Source organism: Apteryx rowi, unplaced genomic scaffold, assembly GCF_003343035.1.
Source record: "Apteryx rowi isolate R43461 unplaced genomic scaffold, aptRow1 scaffold_176, whole genome shotgun sequence".
In the NCBI taxonomy this organism is placed as follows: domain Eukaryota; kingdom Metazoa; phylum Chordata; class Aves; order Apterygiformes; family Apterygidae; genus Apteryx; species Apteryx rowi.
Window position 1 is genome coordinate 1 of NW_020448041.1, and position 12,373 is coordinate 12,373.

The 12,373-nt window shown below is 42.0% G+C and overlaps 1 protein-coding gene across 2 annotated transcripts in view; it reads left to right on the forward strand.

The window, feature by feature from the left end:
• Positions 1 to 2,290: 2,290 nt before the first annotated feature.
• The window catches only part of FSD1L (fibronectin type III and SPRY domain containing 1 like), a 35,959-nt gene continuing 25,876 nt past the window's right edge, over positions 2,291 to 12,373 (forward strand). For both annotated transcript variants that reach the window (XM_026061105.1, XM_026061106.1), the window contains exons 1-3: positions 2,291 to 2,455; positions 7,178 to 7,273; positions 8,193 to 8,324. In XM_026061105.1, the coding sequence (XP_025916890.1) occupies positions 2,441 to 2,455; positions 7,178 to 7,273; positions 8,193 to 8,324 (243 nt within the window). In that variant the 5' untranslated portion in view covers positions 2,291 to 2,440. The remainder of the gene's footprint in view (positions 2,456 to 7,177; positions 7,274 to 8,192; positions 8,325 to 12,373) is intronic.

Consider the following 12,373-nt stretch of genomic DNA (forward strand, 5'->3'; position numbering starts at 1 on the left):
CCTGCTGCAGCAGGGTCACCTAGAGCCCGTTTCCAGGGCTTGTGTCCAGATGGCTTTGGAATATCTCCAAGCAAGGAGACTGCACAACCTCTGTGCGTAACCTGTTCCAGTTCTCTGTTACCCTCAGAGGAAAGAAGGTTTTTTTCTCATGTTCACACGGAACTTCTTGTGTTTCCGTTGGTGCCCCTTGCCTCTCATCATATCGCTGGGCACCACTGACAAGAGTCTGGCTCCAGCCTCTCCACACCTTCCCTTCACATACATCCCCGCACTGATCAGATTCCCCCCTCAGCCTTCTCTTCTCCAGGCTGAACGGTCCCAGCTCTCTCAGCCTTTCCTCATAGGAGAGATGCTGCAATCCCTTCATGCCCTTAGCAGCCCTCCGCTGGACTCGCTCCAGTAGCTCCATGTCTSTCTTGCATTGGGGAGCCCGGAACTGGACACAGAACTGCAGGTGTGGCCTCRCCAGGGCTGAGTAGAGGGCGAGGATTCCTTCCCTCCACCTGCCGGCAATGCTCTTCCTAAGGCAAGCGGGGATACCAGTGGCCGCCTTGGCCACAAGGGCACATTGGTGGCTCACGGCCAACAAGTTGTGCACCAGGACCCCCAGGTCCTTCTCTGCAGAGCTGCTTGCCAGCAGCCCAGCCCCCAGCCTGCACTCGTGCATGGGGTTATTCCTCCCTAGGTGAAGGACTTGGCACTTCCCTGGGCTGAACTCCGTGAGGTTCCTCTCTGCCCAGCTCTCCAGCGTGTCGAGGTTCCTCTGAAGGGCAGCACAGCCCTCTGGTGTACGAGAGACTGCTCCCAGTTTGGGGATCATTAGCAAACTTGCTGAAGGGCTCTGTCCCTTCATGCAGGTCATTGCTGCCTCAACTGGTCTGGACTCCATATTGACCTCCAGGGGACACTGCTAGCTCCAGGCCTCCAAGCAGAGTTTACGTCGCTGGGCACAACCCGCTGAGCTCTGCCTTTCAGCCTGCTCTCAGTCCACCTCACTGTGTGCTGCTCACCTAGCCCTTACTCCCTCCACTTGCCCAGGATGATGTTATGGGAGACGGTGTTAAAAGCCTTGCAGAAGCCAAGGAGGACATCCATGACTCTCCCCTCCTCCACCAGCCAGTCATCCCACCATAGAGGGCTCTCAGCCTGGTTAAGCAGGATGTTCGCTGAGGTCTGCCTCCTCCTCATGGCGTGACAAGGTCCCCACCACAGCCCTGGGCACCGAGGAATTTAAACCAGAATTAAACAGGGCTTGCAGGCACAAAAATAACCTTAGAGAGAGACCTTCGCCATCAGGCCGCAAAATCGTGGTCGCGGAGGTGAATTTCCACGTTAGCAGCTGGCTTCTCTTGTTCTGCGCCCAGCGTGAATAGCACTACTTCCTCTGATAGCAGGGCAATGCTCAAAGCTTCAGGCAACCGCTAAAAAATCATAGTGCTACACTTCAACCCGGCGGATCTTTTGTGGCTGTATCTCTGCAAGATGTCATCATTACGAAATTACCACTCCTTCCAAGCACTGTGAAGCTTGCTTTTTCTTTCCTTTTTTTTTTTTTTTAATTGGATTAGTGAGCCCTGAGATGAAGCAAAGCTGCCTTACAGGATCACTAGCTATGTAAATAACAACGAGGGCAGAGGACACTGCCTCCTTCCTGCAATGCATCATTTGCAGCGTACGGGGGTTTTCCTGGTGATGTGCAGCACAAAAGCAAGTGAAAAGTCTGAAGATTCAGGACTGCGGAGACTGTCATGGGGCTCAAATTGTCCAGAAAAACACTGATTTTCAGAGCTCTGTGCAACACCTTCACCTCCAGCCCCTCTCAGCATTCAGTTTCCTTAAGAACAACCATTTTAGGCCCAGCCACATGAATCCGAGAGCTCTGCTGGGGATTTTCTGAGCTCCTGAAGCTGGAAGAAACAACTTTACCACCCCGGTATGTGCAAACCCTGCTGCACACCACCGCATCCCCATCCCAACGCACAGTGACCCGTTTGGGCCTTCTGTCTGGGGCCGGGACTCGAACTCGAGCCTTTACGGAGCGCCACCTCCCCCCCCACCGCCCCCTGCTCGCGGCGCTCCGCTCCCGCTGCGCATGCCCAGAAGCAGCCGCCGCGCAGAGGGGCGGGGGCAGTGCGGCGGCGCCTTCCTATTGGGCGGCGGGGCGCGCGTGCCTCAGGCCGGTGTGTGTGCGCGTTGGGGCGGGAGGGCGTGAGGCGCATGCGCAGGCTGCCGGAGGGGGGGGGGAACCGGCGTGCCAGCGCGCATGCGCAGTCACCGGGCCGGGGGGAGGGAGGCGGGCTCGCGGGCGGGCGGCGGCGGTTGGTGGCTGTTGCCTGCTTTACCGGTCGGGGCGCGCAGGGCGCCGCTTTCCCCCCAGCCCGCACGCCCTCCCGGCTCGTCTCGCCTCCCCTCGCCTCCCCTCGCCTCCCCTCGCCTCGCCATGGACGAGCAGAAAGTGAGTGTCGGCCGCAGCCTCCGGCGCCGGCGGGCTGGCTGGGGTGGGTCGGCGGCGGGGAGCGAAGTGCTGAGGCGGCATGGGCGGCCGGGAGCGAGAGGGGAGAGCGGGTTTCCCTCGGCGGGAGCCTCCCTCCGCCGGCTCTGCGGGCGGGCTTTATCGGGGGCTGTAACTGCCTGCAGCGGGCCCCTGAGAAGCTCCTCCGGAGCCCGCACGGGGCCGCCTCCTCCGAAGAAGCCGGTGTTCCCTAAGTGTTCGGCCTGCCTTAGTAAGGAAAGGGGGCAACGGTTAAGGAAGCGAATGCGCAGCCCTTCAGTAAATTACTGTATTGTAATGTACCTGCCAGGAGGGCAGCAATGCTGGAAAAGTATTTTTCCTCTTGGTTATTTTAAGAGTTGTGCCGAGCATTACCCTGTAGAAAGGATGTGGGGATGTTGGAGAACGGTGTGGCTGAAGGCTGAGTTTAGAGAAGTTCCCGGTGCCTGCGTTTTTGGGATGCTGGCCTTATGTTTAGAGTTGCAGCTTAGTAAAGTACAGCTCTGGCATAGAGCTCTTTCATAGTGTGTGTTTCTGTCATAAGCAATTATACTGCACACATAGGCCCTTCTGTTTCCCATTCATGCAAAACTGTGCTGAAGGGAACTAATTAATGGAAGCATTTTTTTTTAGGTTTTCTTTTTCATGTGGCTGCTGTCCTATAATTTCTTCCTTTCCTCACTTGCTGTCTGCTCCCTCAGCGAAATCACTGAGGAGCAGAGATGTGGCTGATAAAGGGACTGTGCCTGACTTTTTAAAAAATGATAAAGTCTCTGCAAAAATTTCTGACTCAGCCTTGTGCCTTTGTAGCTAGCAGTCCAAAACTACTTCGATTACTGTCTCCTTGAAGACTGTGCTTTTCTGTGCTTGGAAATCATTTTGTGAGTAGTCTGGATAACTGGCACTGCTAATGGCTTGAAATGTATTGATCAGAAATGTTAGTTTTTTAGTTTAGCATTTGTTACTGACACTTCATAGTCATCTATGCTTTAGAAGGTGAGATGTGAACTTCCATGAAAGTGTACCTCTAGTAGATACTACATGAACTTGAATCTACCTATCGTTGTTTGGCATAGACGAAATGGCTGCAGCTGTCACACGGATCCTCTGCATGGATATTGCTCAGTGACATCACTGAACATAATTGAATTTCAGTGCTACTCAGAGGTTCTGAATGCAGTAGTAAAATCATTACCGATCATATAATTAACAATAGTTCTGCTGCTGATCTGCTGCTGTCCATGACTTTGCTAAAATGCTGTAGCTCTATAATTGAAACTGATACTAGTGTCACTTGTTTAGTTAAAACTGGGAAGGTCTCAAGTAAATTTTTGACCAATAGCCTGTTATAAATAAGAGCATGGATGCTATGGATGCTCATGGAGCAGGGTCACCTGTATTTTCTTTAAAGTAACTTTTCAAACTCTGGCATTTCCAATATGTGAAAGAAGTGCAGAAGACTAAGTGGAGATTCAGTATGCCCTTTTGTTGGAAACTTGGTCCACTCATGAAAGTTAGTGTGACATAGGCACTTGGCTGCTTTAGAAATTCAGATCTGCATCCAGCCATAAGACTTGTGTGATCTTGAACTGTTTAACTTGCTTCTTAACAAATAAAAATGATTTAATAGTTTAGTTTATTGAAGTTTACTCTTTAACATTTGAGGTTCCCAGCTGCTTCAACAGATGCCATAGTTGATATAATGCCAGTTGTTGGCTATTCAAGGAGGGGTTGTTGTTTACCTTCATGCTCTTGTCAAGCCTGCTGTGCCACCACATGCTGTAGGGCTTTGTCCTTTAACCTTTGTCATCCTTTGCCCATCAGCACCATTGCCTTACAGATGCTATGTATTTTTACTTTTAAAAAGTTTTAGATTTGGAGAATAAGAATAGGTCATGAAATTGAAGGGCATTACTGTGCTGAGTGATAGGAGAAAATGACTTAAACTTCAACTTCTGTCTAATAAACTTGCCATAATATTTTGAAAATGAATTTGAAACTGACTTTTAGGACCTCAGTTGAACACCTAGGATGTTACTAGATCTGCTAGCCGGAGAGAATTACAAGAATTATTTATAATAGGATTCTGGTTAATGTTTGATAAAGTACTGCATCCATCACTGAGAAGTGAATTTAAATATCCTTAAAGGAATAAATACCAAGAATTTTTACTGAACTTGATGCTGTAGTCATTGTCACATGAAGTAATTTGCTGTGTAAACCTCAATTGTTCTATAAATGTATAATTTTCCTAGTGTGCCTGTCACTGTACATAATTGTAGTGAATTTTCAGAAATTCTCATTATAAGAAATGGGGAACAATGCAGTGGCCTGAATTTATCATATGTCTTTATGTTTGGAAGAAAACCTGTGTATTATATTAGTGGTTCTTAAAAGCTGACTTTCTGTTTTAGTGTCATGTGCTTTGGTGGTTAAGAAATATTCGGTGCTGTTAGTGGATTTTTAGGCCTTTTTCATCTGTTTGTAGATGATGTCTGTTCATTGTCAAGTTGGATCAAACTTGATGGTGGAATTCCTGTTTGGAGAAATTGGTAGCTTCCTTAAAGAGCTTTACTGATCCTTGATTGGTTGTTGACTTTAACTTCAGATGTTTTGGGAAACCTTGTTTGACAGTTATCTTCTAGTTTCTGCTGTGTTTTAGGCTGCTTGTATAAAGACTTTCTAAGCATTCCTCAAATGTATACCTTTTCCTTTAGTCTTATGTGGTACTTAATAATGCTTTGGGGTTTTATAGCTATGTACAAGAAGACTAATTTTTTCCACATGGTAGAACTGAGTAAGCCCTGAAATCCTAGTTGAAAGAGGATTGAGAGTTTTCTTGTTCATCCAAATTGACAGTTATGTTTATAGGATCTAAGGCTTAACTGTGGGCTGTCTGACATGCAAAAACAATTGCTTCTGGTCAGTAGTGAATGCAGAAACAGCTGGTTAGATTATAGCATTTCATCTGCTAGTGTAATGTGGACAAAGTTGTTTTTAAACATGTACAATTTTAAGTAAACACTGAATGGATTCTACAGTGAAGCCTTACTACATGCACTGTTTCTGAAAGACACCACCTCGGCTTGTTTGTCCTTCTAGTGACTCCTAATTTCAGTTGTTGCAAGCAATTGTACTGTATCTTTCCATGATGCTATTGTTTTACAGCTCATGTTGGTAAAAGCAATAAAACTTCACTTTCCTGATAGCGGTCTCATATTTGAGCTAAAGCATGCCACTGTGGAAACAATGGGTCAGAGAACCAATAAATACATCATAAGAGGGTTTTTTGGCCCGTTCATCAGCAGTTTTTAAAAAACAGGTAGGAGCATGGCTTAAGACTAGTGGAGAAATTCCTTGAGGAATGTAGTCTCAAGAGTTATTGCAGAAGTTGTTGTGAAAGGATAAAGGCTCTTTTTCTTGCTTTTTAGCAAACATGCAGTGAAGTAGTAAATGGTTATTAAGAAAGAGCTTATGGGAGTACCTTTGCAACATCTTTTTGGTCTGATTGCTTTTGAGGGCTTAAAAGCTCACCCAATCTCCTTGAATTCCTAAATGTTGTCAAGTAATGCAAGAATAGCAACTTGAAACTTTGAGCCTCAACTGGTTAATAATACATCTTAGTTACAATTAAGACAACTTTTACTTTTTCCTAAGTGACAAATAAACCCAGCATTTTATAGTCAGATTTCTGTTTCTAGAACTTTTTGTCAACCAGCCTGAACTAAATAACAGAAAATACTTAGTCACCTGCTCACCTTGTACTTTGTTTCTACTTATGTATGCTGGTATACTCAGAACTTCATAATTTTATAATTAGACTTAGTTTTAAGTGCCAAGCATTGGTATATTTTTGTTGAATCCTTAGCATATAACAGTTGTATCTTAACACAGTTAGACTTGGTAGTCAGATTTAATTTAAAATATATTTTAATAAACTTAACAACTTTGCCTGCTTAGTACATATTTTAAGCTTATTCCGCTACTTTTTAATAACTGGAGGTAATAAAGATAACCTTGTGTCTTCTTTCCAGGTGTTGGTAAGCTTCTGTCTTTGAAGTCACTTTTAATTGGAGAATATGAAGTATTTGCTAGAATTTGTTTTAACACTTGTACAGTAAACCTATTCTGTGTGATCTGTAGAGTAAATATATAGAAGTAATCTGTAAAACATCAACTTAGTTGTTTAACACTAGCTTCTTTTGACAACAGGAAATACTAATTTTTCTTCTGGGCTGACTTTACCTGCTATGTTTCCTTTGTTTCTCTACTCAGTTGCACAAGCACTAGTTCTATCATCTGGAGAAGTTTTTAGGGCAGAAGGTGGTAGGCAAAGCTAGTGTGGTTTGGATGACTTTAGATGCATTAATACGTATTGTCAAACAGGTTAAAGAGCAGTATATTGAAGAAGAGACTTCTGATTTCTCTAAAACTAACAACCAAAGATTTCTAGCTTGATAGAATGCTTCTTTGGGCCTTTGATGTTCCTCCCTTTTTCTTTCTTTTTTTTTTTTTTTAACAAAACATTTCTCATGTGAGAACAGAAGATAACTTGAATGTGTATGATGAAGTTCTTTTACTGATGTAGGAAACAATCAGTGATAACTTCAATGTATGTTGAAATGGTGATGGTTTAAAAAATTTCATGATTCTTTTGCAACTTCTTACTTGTTTTTGTAATTATAGGAAACTCTGCAAAGGATTGTTTCTACTCTAGCGAACAAAAATGATGAAATTCACAACTTCATTGACATGCTGAACCATACAATAAAAAATGTTCAGGTATGTATGTTAAGGCTCAAGGTTGCACCTGAGAGGGGAGGTAACCGTTATGAGACTGAAAACGGGAAAGTTGTGCGTAGTTTCCAAGAGGTGGGCTGTATGAATTGAGTTTAAAGCAGATCTTCATGCTGGAACCAGCTAGAAAAACTTCTTATTTTTTGAAGCCTGTCTCCAGTTGGAAGGAATGATGTGTGTGGGTTTTCTTTTGTTTGTGAAAAACTATCATGAGACTTGATTTGCAAGAGGTAGTCTGTTTTTCAAAAGTTCTATTTAAAAGTTCTATTCTGTTTGGCAGGTTGAAAAACAGGACTGTTCTGATACTAAGGAGAATTATTTGCTCTTTTCCTTTTTAACACTTGCAGATTGTTGGGTTTATGTCAAAGTTGGATCTAATTCTTAGAAGTTCTGCTCCAGAACAAGGTTTATGTGTGTTTTTCCTATCAATGAGCAGTGTGGTTTGCTATCTTTTGTTGATGCCAAGCCAACTATAGAAATGGAAATCATCCCCCAGACCTTTATGATGGTTTCTTGAATGCAGATTAGATAGTGTCGAATGAAACCATTTTTATGGTACTGGATAATTACCTCTTTACAAGCATCTAGCAATAAATGAGAGAGAAATGAAGGTCTTGTGGCATTGAACAAAGTTGCCAAATACATTTGTTCTGTGCAAGTTTCTATGTATCACTGTCAGTCTTCCATGGATTTCAGTCTTCAGTCTCCTGATGTAAGTCTAGTTAGGAGATGCCAATCATTCTTAATGTTTTCTTCCCTTTGATAAAGTGAGGAGTAATGAGAAGGTAAGGTGCATAGTGGCCATGGCAAGGTATGTTTGGGCAGACAGTATAATTTTCAGTTCAAAAAAACTACTTACTCTGCCTCGTTTTAATACTAATTGCAACAGTTTTAATTCTCTTAGGCCAACTCTTCTAACGTTATGACTGAGTTGGATGAAGAATTTGATGGTCTGTATTCCATATTGGATGAAATGAAGGGGACTATGACCAACACTATTCAGCAAGAAGAGGCTCGTAAAATTCAAGCTCTACAGGTAACTGCATAGCTAAAGTAAACTTTTGCAGCTAAAAAAAAAAACAAATTTAAACTGCTAGTTTAGGTCTTAACTGTAAGTGATTATTTTGGATGTGTTTGAAAGAAATATAACCAAGGTAAATGTGTGTTCTTTGATCTAAGTACTTATGTGGTTCCTTCTCTTAGGGTAATTCATAGTCTCTGGCATGTTTATCTTAACATTATGCAGAAAGGAAGTGGTGTTATCCATAGTTTACAGATGGAGAGTGCCTGCATAGGAGCAGGCCTTGGGTGTGTTTACTACCTTCAAACTAAAAAATGGCATCTGGACTGGAATTTGCTTTTTTTTCTCCAGTTTAGAGTAGAACAGCACCTGAACATACAGATATATTTAAGTAATTTCCTAAGGCTTGAACTTGGAGTCAGGAGTGACATCAGGTACGTTAAGCACAAGGGCCAGCATCCTATTGACAGAACTGGTCATCTTCACTTCTTAATATCTAGGGACTTATATACACACTCTGGAAGATGCTGCACACTTGGAAATTGTTTGGGAATGTGTTACACTGGTGTCTGCTACTAAACCTATTATATGAACTCCATTTTTATACAGATCTATAATTTAATGTAGGAGAATCTTTTGCAATAGGTTTCAGAGAAATAGAAGCAAAAATGTGGCTTTCTGAAATAGGTGTAAGGTCTGTATTTTTTCCAGTAGCTTGTAGCAAGTTAACTTTAGCTTTCAGAAAGACTAGTACATTATTGTTCCATGGAACCACAGGAGAACTTACATCTTTCAAACAGAAGCTATTTCTCTAGCTTGTTTTCTTTTTACAGTCCTACTTGTATCCATCTTAAAATGGAGTATAAGAAATTAAGTTCTGCCTAGTTCTTTTCAGTTGCACAAAGCAGTAAAGGTATTTACTGCTAAAGTATAGAACTTCATATTCCCTTAGCTTTCCTGTTAATCAGTTAAACAACTTTTAGGAACTGCTTCCTAAAACAAATTCCGTAGGCTTCCTTAGAAGGTCTCTTTTGTGTCCACACTTAAAGGCTGTGGGTGTAAAACATTTCAGAACTTCTGGGTGAACATTAAAACAGATTTAACGTTTCAGTTTGTTCTGTAGTTCTACCCTGAAATAATGGAGCATTCTGGGTATTGACATGCAAGCCTTTGTGCCAGGGTTCCTGCAAAGTTGCAAATCTTCCAGTTCCTGCAACTGAAGGAATTAAGTGCTTTATTTCATGCTTTCCAGCTCTCTTGTAGCAGTGCTAATGCTTGCTTACAGGAATGAAAAGACTGACATGGGGGATGTGCTCTCTGCCTGAAAGTTTCATACTAAGTGTCTAGTGTTTACAGTTATGGAGTAGGACTTGAGCTTCACTTTTCAAATTCTGTTCACAAATGGTATCCTTCAGAACAGTTTTGCTTCTTGCTGTAATTTTCCATTTATAAAACAGGGCTGTGTCTTACTCCAGGATAAAGTGTGGAGGAAACTCCTGGAGCACGAAGGTATTCAGCTTACTGAACTTGTAAGGAGGATTCTTTGGTATATTCCATCCCATCTTGTAAGAGGGGAATGTTGCTTCAGTGACCATGCTCAATTTGACACAGAATTCATATCAAACATGAGATTTAAAAAAAGAAAAAAGCTTTCTATCCTGTGCAACGTGACATTGCTGAACAGCTGCATTAGTCAGAATGTAATAGATCTTTACAGAGGTATCCCTAGTGTTTCTTGTTTAACTGACAGTTTGCACAGCTGTTTGACTACCCATTTTTTTTCTTCTAGTTTACGTTCAATTTCACTTTACTTGGAATTTCATTCTGCCCCTGCCCACTCCTTTGTCTGTTTTAGATCCTTCTGGAGTTTCTCAGTTAGCAGCCTGGAGTATTGTCTGGTCTCTAGTGTATTCTGAGTAGAACAAATGCCACCCCTCAGTCTTGGAGCAACCACTGTTATTTCTCTCTCTCTCTCTCTCTCTCTCTCTCTCTCTCTCCCTTTTTTTTAGTGACAGTGTTTATTTCATTGCAAGTTTCTAATCCTTAACTTTATTGTACTTTGACTAATTTAGACATCTCTTGTGACTGTTAATCCCACATCCAGATTAATTCTGCCAGCCTTACCCTGGTCACCTGTTGTTGTTCTCCTTTATCTCCAGCTAAAATTATTTTAAAATGCTGGTTGTTTATTCCTTATGCCATGTTCATCTAGGCGCTGATGTAGTATTGTTTCTGCTAGTGTATCTGGTAGTATAGCAAGTCTTACTCGTCTTTAATTCTTAATGACACTAGTCTTTTATATGTAAATGTTGAGAAAAAATTTTGAATTTATCTTGAGTTTTGCAGTTTGTATTGATGAATGCACCAGTGTATATTGATTGATTCACCAGCTTCCTGACAGTGTTTGGCAGGTGCCTCCATGAAACTGGGATGCAAAACACTAACAGATAAGAGCTATTAACCTTAGTCTTCTGTTCAAATGCCTGCCACCTGAAACAGTGATGTGCCGTGTGTGTGTGCACGCAGAGAGGAGAATCAGTTTCCAGGGTACCTACAGTCTGAGGAACACTTTCCAGTGGAAACAAGGCATTGTCATCTGCTGTTGAAGGGGAACATTTGCAGAGTGGTAAACTACTCATTATAGAACAAGCTAAAGAGTTCACCTTAAGTTGAGCAAGAGTCCTGAGAAGTTGAGACAGCAGACTTAACTGTTGGATGGAGGGTCTAGAGGCAAGGAAATAGACCCTCCCTGAGTACTGATAGAATTTCAGAACTTGGAAAGTAATGACGACTGAATTTCTGTACAATTCAATAAAACTTGGATTCCTTTTGTTTCACTTAAGGGGATAACCTACAAATTATTCTGCAGGCTTATTTGCTTTGTTGCATATTCCTGGTGAATAAAACTGTAACCTGAAACTATAGGAAGAGTGCTTGAGCACAAGAGTGTCTTCAGCTTCTTGAATCTTGCTGACCCACAGAGGTAGGAATCTGTTTCTCTGCTAGAAATTCCTTCCAAAGTGTGCCTGGGCTGGTCAGAGCTTAAGACAGAGGCCTACCCAGGTCCATGGGGACACCTGGAAGTAAAAGACTTGAGGAATAAATAGTTCTTAGTGAACAACTGTCAATGAAAATTCAGCTGTGACTTGCGTCAATTATTCTATTTATAGTCAAGAAAAAATAATGTTCATCTTGCAAATAAGTGTTCTGGAACTGGAAACCATTTTGACACTTACTCATGCGGCTATTTGCCTTGACCGTATAGAAGTTTTCTGTTAGCTAAATTGATTTTTATCAGATTAGATTAACAATTCAAGTGTGATTGAACCAAGTTCTGAAAGCTTGTCTGTGTGGTACAGCTGTATCAAGAATTGCTGCCTGATATCCATGTGTTGAACAGCTGAACTGTTACTTAAAATCAGAAGAGGATGAAGTCAAGTGGAATGTTACAGATGACTGACACAGTCATTAAGATCCCTACTTGTCTTTCAGCTGAGGCTGTTATCCAACTGCATCCCCAAGGGACATTCTCTTTACTTGATGACAGAGCAAATTTCCTCTGGAACTGAGGCACTGTAGGATCTATGCAATGAGTGCTTTTCGTAACAGTGAATCTAAGAGACCAAACCAAATAGATGAACTGTGTTGTATTGGGTTTGGATTTATCCAAATCCTTATCTTAGATTGGGATTGAAAATTAACTTTATATGCAGGAACCAAGATAAACTATGTTATGTATAGGTCTAAACTTGCTGTTTGAAGGATGTGACTTCCTTAATTTATTGTCCCTTTAAAGTGCTTGCGCTGAAGTGAGATTCTTCTGTAGCTGATTAGATGCTATTGCTAAGTGGTAACTTGAAAAATAAGGGCTGCATAATGCTTGATTAGAATAAATCTTTAATTTTATGACTGATGTCTCCCAAATACTCAGTTCCTATAGAAGGAACTTTGAAAATACATTGCTTCATTTTAGGACACTAAAGTGTTTATTTTCACTCTAAGATCTTGACGCTTGTCAGTGAGATGCTAATGTAAGCATCTAGTTGCCATGTCATTTCTGGAAA